We start from the raw sequence: 9,971 nt of genomic DNA on the forward strand, positions 1-9,971 counted from the left end.
GAGTGGGGGGCACAGCCTGGGGCCGGGGGGGCCCGGAATCCACACGGCGAGTGGTCCCGGGGCACGGACCTTCCCCACCTCACCATAGACACACCCCCTGCCCTAAGGCACACGCCACACACACGCACTCGCGTGTGCGTTCACAGACGCACACAGGCACGGGCACACGCACATCTGCGCACACAGACGCAGGCCCCCATGCACGCGCGGGCTCACATACACAGAGACAGGCACACACATCAAGGGGCGTGCTCAGGGACACCTGTGAATGCTCAGCAGTTTTTCCAAAAGAGGGTCAAGCAGGAATGTACCCCAGCCCCAGGGCAGGGACGCACGTAGTGGACATCCACTCCCATGTCAGCCACGATCCCTGAAGCCCCAAGGGATGGTTAGCTGAGGACCAGGGAGGCCACGGCTCCAACCTTTCGGAAGATTCCTCTCAGCAGCATCCTACCGGATAGGGGCCAGGAGTCATCTGCTCCCGGGGTGGGGAGGGTGCAGGAGTGCAGAGTCCCTGGGCCTGCTCCTGGGGGGGCTGGAACCCCTGGGGACCGCACCCTGGGGAGGGGAGGGGAGACCCCCACACCCCAGCTGCAGACCCCTCGCAGCACCTACCCCTCCCTCAGCCCTGGCGCCCTCCCCCAGGCCTGCTCACCAGCCATCGGCTGCCCGTCTTTTGCCAGCTGATCCTGAAAATTGGAAACTTCCTCAACTACGTAAGCGGGCCCCGCCCCCCTACCCCCCATGCCCACCCCCTCCCACCGGGCTTCAGGGGCCCTTACTCCGCACCCGGACCCTCGCAGGGCAGCCACACGGGGGACGCCGACGGCTTCAAGATCAGCACGCTGCTGAAGCTCACGGAGACCAAGTCCCAGCAGAGCCGCGTGACCCTGCTGCACCACGTGCTGGAGGTGGACCCGGGCTGGCCCCACTCCCCCCTCAGGCACCCCCGGGGCCAGGGTGTGGCCACCACCACACTCACCCGACTTGTCCTGTTGCAGGAGGCAGAGAAGGGCCACCCAGACCTCCTGCAGCTGCCCCGGGACCTGGAGCAGCCCTCCCAAGCAGCGGGGTAGGTGCCCCCGGCCCCCCCACGGGGCTCGCCCGCACCGGCGCACCCACCAGCACCCCCACCTCTGGTCCTGGCCAGTGAGGTGGCCGGGCCAGGCTGGGTCCCCAGGAACCACTGCCGCCTAGAACGGTCATTTTCACATCTGAATAGGACTTTGGGTCCATCGTGGCCTGTTCCTAGGTGACTTACGGCAAGAAATCGAGACCTAGGAGCGTTAGGGAGCGACCTGGTCGTGGTCACACCAGGGGTTAGGCTCAGGCCACCTTTTTCCAAGGCTGAGCCTCATAACAGCCCATGAGGAAGGCCGTGCCACACCCGTTGTACAGATGAGGACACTGAGGCCCAGGCTAGTGGGGCTGCATTCCTAGGGTCACTCGGCCCAGAGGAGCAGCTCAGGGAGGGTGGCCTGGACCTTCCAACTCCAGGTACACGCTGCTACGGGAGGTTCTCAGGCCTGAGAGCCAAAGATGGGCTGAGCTGCTGGGGTCCCTGTCCCAGCATTTCACCCCCGGCACCGCCTGGCCCTTCCTGGAGCTCTGATATGCTTCTAGAACCTGAGGGCAGCCCAGTGTCCCCCGCAGTCCCTGCGGCTGTGCCGTCCACTGTCCCCCACTGTCCCTGTGGGTGTGCTGTCCGCTGTCCCTGCCATCCTCGTGGGTGTGCCACCCAGTGTCCTCCGCTGTCCCCACGGGTGTGCTGTCCACTGTCACCCACTACCCTGAGGGTGTGCCGTCCAGTGTCCCTGCCATTCCTGCCGGTGTGCAGGCTGAAGGCCCCCACTAGCCCCTCCGCTGACCCTGCAAGACTGGACATCAGCTGTCGCCTGACCCCGCCTGGCTTTGGGGTTTTCAGGATCAACCTTGAGCTCATCCGTTCGGAGTCCAGCACCAACCTGAAGAAGCTTCTGGAGATGGAGCGGAAGGTGTCGTCCTCCATCCCCGAGGTGCAGGAGCAGTACGCCGGACGTCTCCAGGCAAGCTGGGCCAGGGTCCGGGCCAGGAGGCAGCTGCTGGGGGGTCTCCTGGGTGGTCGGGGAAGACAGGCCAGGGTGAGGGGCCCCGTAGGAGGGCAACATGCTGTCCGTGATCCCAAGGTCGTTCCTGCAAGGGAGAGGCTTCCTCTGAGCCTGGGGCCTGCAGTGCCCAGACCTCTCTGTCCTGCTCAGACGGACACCGGACACCAGCAGCGGCCATCCCCCTCCCGCAGCCGGGCCCCGCCCTGCCCCCAGGGCTACCCCGGGGCCGTGACCCTTTGAGGGCCGGTGGTACCTTCGGTGGGGCTCTCCCTGGGCCGTGACCGCGCCCTCCCGTCCCCAGGCCAGCATTGAGGCCTCCCGGGCGCTGGATGAGGTGTTCCAGGCCATCGAGGAGAAGAAGCTAGAGCTGGCGCGGTACCTGTGCGAGGACGCGCAGCGGCTGTCCCTGGAGGACACGTTCAGCACCATGAAGACCTTCCGGGACCTCTTCGTGCGCGCCCTGAAGGTGGGCCGGGTCCGCAACCCCTCCCCGGGCTCAGGCAGAGCTGCTGGAATCACGGGGTGCCGGGCTCGTGCTATCCTTCAAGGGCTGGGGGTCACGGGCTCCCCGCCCACCCACGCAGGACAACAAGGACTGGAAGGAGCAGGCCGCGAAGGCCGAGAGGAGGAAGCGGCAGCTGGCGGAGGAGGAGGCCCGGAGGCCACGGGGCGAGGACGGGAAGCCGGGTGAGGCCAGGCCCTGGCCGGGGGCCCAGGGGGAGCGGGGGGGGGCCTTGTCGGGGGGGGGGGGGGCAGGGGGAGCGGGGGGGGCCCCGGGGGGGGGGGGGCCCGGGGGGGGGCGGGGGGCCTCCGAGGGGCCGGGTCTCATCCCCTAGCCTCGAAGCTCTGGGGGCACCGCCCACCCCTCCTGGTCATCTTCCCAGGGTCACGTGGGTGGGGTCCAGGGACCCGCAGGCAGCCTATCTCAGGGTCTGGGGGCTTTTCAGTCAGGAGGGGAGTCGGGAAGCAGGAGGAAGTGTGTGTCATCGACGCCCTGCTGGCGGACATCAGGAAGGGCTTCCAGCTGCGGAAGACGGCCCGGGGCCGGGGGGACGCGGAGGGGGGCGGCAAGGCAGCTGCCACGGACCCACCGAGGGACAAGGCGCCTGGTGAGAGCCTCTCCCACCTTTCATCACTGTCTCCCTCCTGCTTTCCGTGCTGCCTGCTACCTCTCCTCCTCCAGGAAGCCCTCTCTGACCTCATGGGAGAACCCCCGTGGTTGCTTGGCTGCCAGAGAAATGGAACAGCCATGAAGTGGGGTTAGAGGGTCAGCTCGGCCTTCTGGTCCCCTTGCCGGTGGCAGAGGGCTCCCTGCAGCCCCCTCAGGCAGTGGGCCTTTGACCCGTGTCTTGGGGCTCGGGGCTGCTGAGGTGGTGGGAGAGGTGGGCCGGGGCCTGGGGGAGGGGCGCTCCACTCAGCGCGGCTGCCCGGAGTTGGGGGCTCTTGGGACGGGCATGAAGTTGGCCCAGTGTCCCCCGCCCAGCCACACCACGGGCCTGCTCTCTGGGAACCCACACTTCGGGGCCACCAGGGCAGGTTCTCGGGGCAGTGGGCTCTGCAGTGCTGGTGGCATTCGGGTAGATGTTGAGATGGACAGAGGCCTCTGCTTGGGCACGCCCGCAGGATGGCCTGGGAGTCGGGCCCTGCCCTCAGCTGCCGTGTCCTGTGTCCACAGCGGCCACCAGAGTCCCTGCAGAAGGCACCGGTGGCCCAGCCTCTGAGCCCCAGAGCTGGGATCTCTCCGACGCCACTGCCCCTGGCCCGCAGCCCATTGCAGACCCGCCACAGGGGAACAGGCCTGGGTCCCTGGAGAGGCGTTCTTCCTGCTACATAGACGCCAGCGACGTCCTGACCACCGAGGACCCCCAGAACCCCCAGCCTTGTCAGGGCGCCTGGCCGGTGGTGCTGGGCAGTGCACAGGCCCTGAAACCTCTCAGGCTGTCTGGTGACAAACCCCCTGGGGCCACGGGGTCAGGCCAAGATGCCGAAGACCCCACAGCCCCTCGAGGCGTCCGCCGGGCTGAGGCCGACAGCACCGTGGAGGGGACGCAGGAGGCTGACCGCCCTGCCACAGGCCCTGGCGTGGCTGCGGACGGGGAGGGGGACCAGGAGGACACGGCCCCAGATTCTGCACTGGACACGTCCTTGGACAGGTCCTTCTCTGAGGACACAGTCACGGACTCTTCAGGGTCCGGCACTCTCCCCAGGACCCGGGGACAGGCCTCAAAGAGGATGGGCAAGCGGAGGAAGAAGCGTCCCTCAAGGAACCAGGAAGGTAACTCGGGGCTCCCTTCGCGTCGTGCCTTGTCCCCCAAAGCAGGGTTCGCGGGTAGGCAAGGCCCACGGAGCGTGGGGACTCCGGTGTGTGGTCAGAGCTCGTCCAGCCCCAGCAGGGCCTCCGCCTCTCGCTGCCGCTGGCCGTTCCCTCCTCTTCCTCCCGAGAGTGGGTGATTCCCAGGACACCCCACGTCCTGCAGGAGAGGAGACAGCCACCGTTCTGCGCGGGGGAGGAGCAACTTTGGTTGGGGGCGGGCGGCCCTTGTCCCCACAGCCCAAACCCCCTAACTCCTGCTTCATGCCGTCCCCAGCAGGGAGCGGCAGCTGGGGCGGGTGTAGCCTGGGGCTGCCCCAGGCCCAACGGGTCTGGCTCCGTGTCCACACCGCCCAAGCGTCCGGCAGCCCCCCAGCTCCGAGTTCAGGGCAGGCCAGGAATAAGCCGTTGAGTGCGTTTCTCTTATTTGAAAGCAGAGGTTGTCCCTGACTCTGACGATAATAAAACAAAAAGACTCTGTGTGATCCAGTAAGGTAGGTACTCGTGCTGGTGTCCTGCACTAACGGTGGCCGCGGAGGCCCGGCCCGCGCCCAGCCCCTCCTGGACGCTAACCTGCCTCCCTGCGGCCCGCTTGGGCCTGTCGGCAAGCCCTGTCCTCCTGTGCTGCTGGTGCTGGGACCCGCCTGGCCGTCTGCCTTCTCTTCCCACTCTGGAAGGGTGGGAGCCGTGCCTCGCTTAGCTGGTGTCCGCTGTGTGCCAGGCGCGACCTCGGAAGGTGCACCGGGTAGAGGGGCTTCAGGAGGGTGGGGGCCTCCGAGCGGGACAGGCAGGCGGGGGTCGCCTCTGCCCCAAGCAGTCCGGCTAACCTGGGGCTTTCCTGACTTCTATCTCCCAGGGTGGTAACCTTTGCTCTGAGACCTTCCACGGGGCACACCCCAGCTCTAGTCGGGCCACAAATGTCCCCAGGGAGGCAGTGAGGGACAGAAGCAGTCCCAAGGTCCGGCTGCCAGGAAGAGACGGGCCACGGGCCCTCTCCAAGGGATGGACATGCCTCCCCTCCCTTGTAGCCAGGTCCCGGAGACCGCAGATGGGTCTGTAGGCACATCCCGGGTCCACAGCACTGGGCCTCCCGGGACCCCGAGGACGGGCAGGACCATGGTTGTCTCAGATGTGGCCCAAGAGGCTCACAGGTGCAGACAGACAGGCCTGGGGTCCCTGCTGCGTTCTGGGCCGTGCTGATGGCGAACCGATCCACTTCCTCGGGAGCAGGGGGCCGCCTGCAGCCAGCTCGGTGCTGACCCAGAGGGCCCAGGGCATGGAGGAGAGGTGTAGTGGTGCCTAGAGGAAGCAAGGGCAGGCGAGAAGCCAGGCGCACCCCCCGGACGGTTTATTCCCCGCTCTTAGTACGGGCTTTAGCCTCAGTCCCCGAGCTTGCTGCTGGGATTACTTTCGAAGCCTGGCTCTCTGGTGAAACACCAGCGAGCACTAGCGAGTGGGGCTGTGGGATCTTTGGGTTTGGGGTTCTGGCAGCCATGTGTGGCCACGGTCCAGGGAAAGCCTGGTGTGCCCAGCACAGCTCTGCGCCCCCGCAGGACCGCCCCCCTGTCCTCCGGCACAACAGTCCACTGCCTCCCCGGGCCCCAACATGCCCTTGGCTGGGAGCAGGAGAGAACCTCACCCTGTCCGTCTCAAGCTTTTATTTGGAAAAACGGCCACCAGATGGGGGATTTGTGAGACCATAACGACCACCACGCGCCCTCCACTCTGAAACGGCAAGAACTTTCCAAAACTAGCAAAATTAATAGCATTTGTGGCGTTGCTCTCAGCTCACTGAGGGGTTGGAAGGTTCAAGGCGTCTTGCCGCCTGGCCCCCAACCCGGCCCCCGGGGTGTCCTAAGTGAGGCTGCGCTCAGGGGTTTGGGGCAGGAATTCCCACATGACCTGAGTCCACCCCAGAGCAGGTCCAGAGGGGCTCGGGACCCCTTCTCCCACGGGCCGGGGCCTGGAGGCCGACTGCCTGGTTGAGGCGGTGATGTGGGAGCCCCTGCTGTGTGGGGTCCTGGCACCCTGGGGCGCAGGGACAGAAACCCCGCTCTGAGGGACTTTTGACCTTTCTGCCTCTCGTTTGTGTGCCTCATCTTTTTCACTCCCATCTGCTCAGGACCCCGGGGGCGTGGGGTGGGAGGGGCAGGGCGTCAGCAGGGAAGCACAGAACAGGGGCCCTTGGACCAGAGGGCTCTAGGGGGCCGGGGGCCTGCCAGGCCAGGTAGGGGGCGTCCAGGTGGCAGGAACCAAGGAGCTGTGGCCGCTGGGAAAGGACAGGTCTCACGCGTCCGGCGCCAGGGGTCGGGAAGCCGGAAGCTCAGGGAGAGGCAGCCAGCGGGACTGATGGGGGCGGACAGTGTGGCCTGGCCCTCGGGGAGGGGTGAAGTCAGGTGGGAGAGAAGGGCCTGGTGGGGCACAGGGCCTGGTGGGGGTAAGGCAGGGGTGGGGCAGGGGGCGGAGAGCAGGGCCTGGTGGGGCTGGGGGTGGGGAGCGCAGGCCCAGGGATCGGGCCTGGGCGGGTGGACAGTGCCCGCCGGCTGGGGGCCATCCCGGCGACTTCCACCCGGAAGGGTCTTGCTGCCGGAAAACAAGGGCCGGGGTCAGCGTGGACCGAGGGAGACGCAGTGCAGCCGCCCGGGCTGTGGCGGTGGGACCACAGGAGCCTGGGGACCCGGAGGCAGGCACCTTGCTTGGCACTGTCCTAAAGATGCTGTTCCTCTCGCTTCCCACAGGCCTCAGCCTTAAGCCCAAAGCCAAGTGAGAGTGCTGCGGCCGGCCCCCACCACGGTGGGCCCCCGGAGGTACTGCTGAGCTGGGCCCCTCCAGGGCCAGGCTGGAACCGGGCCCCTGGGAAACCAAAACTCTGTGCCTTACCCTCCGGGGAGGTGGGCCTCCCAGAGCTGCTTGGGGTGCTCTGGCCGAGACCCAGCAGGCCCCAGCGCCCGGCCTCCTGGCCCCCTCCTGGACAGCCTGCACGCCCCCAGCCCCCGTGTGGTCTGCTTTCTGAATGCCGATGCCCACGCCCACACCCGCATGCCCCATGGCACGGCCCGCAGGGGTGAGGAGCCTCGGCTGCGTCCCCAGGGCGCCTCTCCGCCGTGCCCTGCCCTCCAGCCCCTGGCGCTCAGAAGCTTCTGGAGACGGGCCCTCACAGACCTCTCCCCACAGAGCCCGGGAGCCGGACAGAGCTGGAGCCCCCACACCCCGCCCACCGCCTCCTGACCCAGCCCCTGCGCCCTGCTCCTCGCTCCCAGTTCCGCCTCTCAGCCTGCTTACCTGGGCTGGGGCAGAGCGGTTTTTAACGGAGTTGGATTGTTTCCGTATCTGCTCTTCTGCGGTAGCTGAGCTGGGCATAGGTGGGTGGAGGACCCCCGGGCCTGCGGCAGGGGCAGGCTGGCCGGCGTGGTCCCTCTGCCCAGCAAACAGGTGGGGGACCCTGTGGAGCCGGCCCCCGCCCCTGTACACCCAGCCTTTGCTGCCACCAGGCTTGGCCACCATGTCACCAGAACGGTTGTCGCTGTGGCTATAGCTGCTGCAGCCTCTGGAGGGACTGGGCTCCACCCCTGCTAGGCTAAGAGGAGGCAAGGACCCAGGCCTGGGGGCGGCCAGCCTCCCCGCCCCACCCCTGCTCCAGGTCTGTGCTCCTGAGGCTGGCCTACGGAGAGGCTCAGACCAATAAAGAAGAAAGCCGGCCCAGGAAGTGCTGCGTGGTGTTCAGGAGCGGCGAGCAAGCGGGCCCTGACCCTCGCCGCGGCTGTGCTGGCCTGCCCACTGCCCCAAAACCCCCCCGGGCCCAGGCCGGAGCAGGTGCACGATAGACCCCAGCGTGGGGGCGTGGGGAGCCCAGCACCTCTGTACAGAAATCTCGCCCATGGACTCCAGCGGGTTTCCACAGCCGTCAAGCACAGAGATTCAGTTCTAGAACACTCCATCATCCCCCCGAATTCTCTTAGCAGGCGTGCCCCGTGCCGCCTCCCCGGGCCCCTAAGTCTGCTTCCATCTCCATAGATTTGTTTTCTGTGGACATTTCCTATAAACAGAGGCCACTACATGGCCTTCCGTGGCCGGCTTCTCCCACGCAGCGTGTTTGCGGGGTTCACCGCGTTGGAACGTGGGTCAGGACTCTGCGCCTTTGCCTGGCAGAGTGGGTGGGCCTCACAGCATGGACGGCCCCAGGGGGTGGGGCTCCTGTGCGAATCAGCCCCGAGTCGATGGCCGTTCACGGAACCCTGAGGTGCCCGAAGTAGCGGCACTGCTTTGCCCTCAAGGGCATGAGCGCCTGTGACCGTGGTGACCGTGGGGTCCGTGTCTGCGACCACCGAGCATGAGGCTCAGTGGCTGAGCCCACCCCACTCCCACAGGGAGCCCCCCAACCTCAGTGACCTGGGCTGCCATGACCCTGGTGACAGGCCCATGGTGCACAGGTCGCTGCAGGGGGACGTGTTCTAATTCAGGCGAGGCCGTGTGACAGGCCAGGCCCGGCTGCCGGCAGGGACAGGGCTGTTTATAGAAAAGCCCGACCCCCCCCCCTGCCAGGCCCACCTGCTATTTATAGAGCCAGGCCTGGGGGAGTTGCTGCTGCTGCCTGCCAGCATTTGGCCCCGCGGATCCCGTGTGAACCCCCATAGTGGCCCCCTGAGCCCCGCGCTTCCCCGAAAAGGCCCCAGCTAGCACCCAGCCCTGCCGGGACTCCAGCCCATCACCCCTCCGCGGGCGTTCCGGAGGCAGGAGACAGCCCTTCCCACCTTCCTGCTCCCTTCGGCCACCAGGCCGCCTTTTTCTCGTCTACAAGGCCAGCGTCTGCCCCAGGTCCGCTCCCACCGCCTTGCCCTGGTAACACCCAGGCACCCTGGCCACAGCCCCTGCTGGCCACCCGATGCCTGCTCACCCCGGCCTGCCCAGAGTCTCCCGCCCTTCAGCCACTTCCCACAGGTGGGCAAGGGGGTGCTGCTGTCCCCCAGGAAGGCCAAGGACCAGAAGCCCACCCCGCACACCCCGCTTGTTGCTTGCATTACGGCGTTTGCCTCACAGCAATGCCGGAGAAAGGAACCAGTGGGGTCCCCATAGGAGAGAACAGGGTCCCGGCGGGGCCCAGGGGACTGTAGGGAGGGGACAGGAGAGGACTAAGGAGTGCAGGCGGACAGCACCCTCCTCTGCTGGGACTCCATCAATGACCTCTGTGTGACTCTTCTCTTCCTCCGTGGGAACTTCTGGACCCTGGGGGAGCCCGTGGAGCCACAGGCTAATTGCTGGGCTCCAGGTCTCTGTACTGAAGACAGTCCCCCCACCAAAGAGGGAACAGGGTCTCCTGGCCCTGGGGGGAGGGCCCATAGCACCCTCTTGCCCACAGGGTCCGTCCCCGGCCCCTTTTCCCAGCGGGGCCAGCCATGTCCAAACCGGAGTCCACGCGGGAGATTTGGGGGGCGGGGCGGGCCCCGCAGGAGCCCAGCAGACGCTGCAAATCCTCTCCAGAAGCCCGGGCCCTCCAGAGGGCCAGGAAAGGGTCTGCCGCGGGGCCTCGTGGAGCCTGCCCGCTGCTGCGGACGGCACGGTGGTCCTGCCACGGC

General features: G+C 67.1%; 1 protein-coding gene across 7 annotated transcripts in view; it reads left to right on the top strand.

Annotated features, from left to right (window-relative positions):
* INF2 (inverted formin 2) overlaps nt 1–8,476 on the top strand; it is a 29,807-nt gene extending 21,331 nt beyond the window's left edge. For 3 of the 7 annotated variants that reach the window (XM_059374132.1, XM_059374131.1, XM_059374133.1), the window contains 10 exons: nt 646–716; nt 804–911; nt 1,002–1,072; nt 1,925–2,045; nt 2,389–2,553; nt 2,672–2,774; nt 3,035–3,196; nt 3,763–4,362; nt 4,836–4,892; nt 7,137–8,476. In XM_059374132.1, the coding sequence (XP_059230115.1) occupies nt 646–716; nt 804–911; nt 1,002–1,072; nt 1,925–2,045; nt 2,389–2,553; nt 2,672–2,774; nt 3,035–3,196; nt 3,763–4,362; nt 4,836–4,891 (1,457 nt within the window). In that variant the 3' untranslated portion in view covers nt 4,892; nt 7,137–8,476. Of the gene's footprint in view, nt 1–645; nt 717–803; nt 912–1,001; nt 1,073–1,924; nt 2,046–2,388; nt 2,554–2,671; nt 2,775–3,034; nt 3,197–3,762; nt 4,363–4,835; nt 4,893–5,951; nt 6,832–7,136 lie in introns of those variants that run through there. The other 4 variants (XR_009399244.1, XM_059374129.1, XM_059374127.1 and 1 more) reach the window with 4 other exon arrangements.
* The last annotated feature ends 1,495 nt before the right edge of the window (nt 8,477–9,971 follow it).

This window comes from Mustela nigripes, chromosome 13, assembly GCF_022355385.1.
Source record: "Mustela nigripes isolate SB6536 chromosome 13, MUSNIG.SB6536, whole genome shotgun sequence".
Classification (NCBI taxonomy): domain Eukaryota; kingdom Metazoa; phylum Chordata; class Mammalia; order Carnivora; family Mustelidae; genus Mustela; species Mustela nigripes.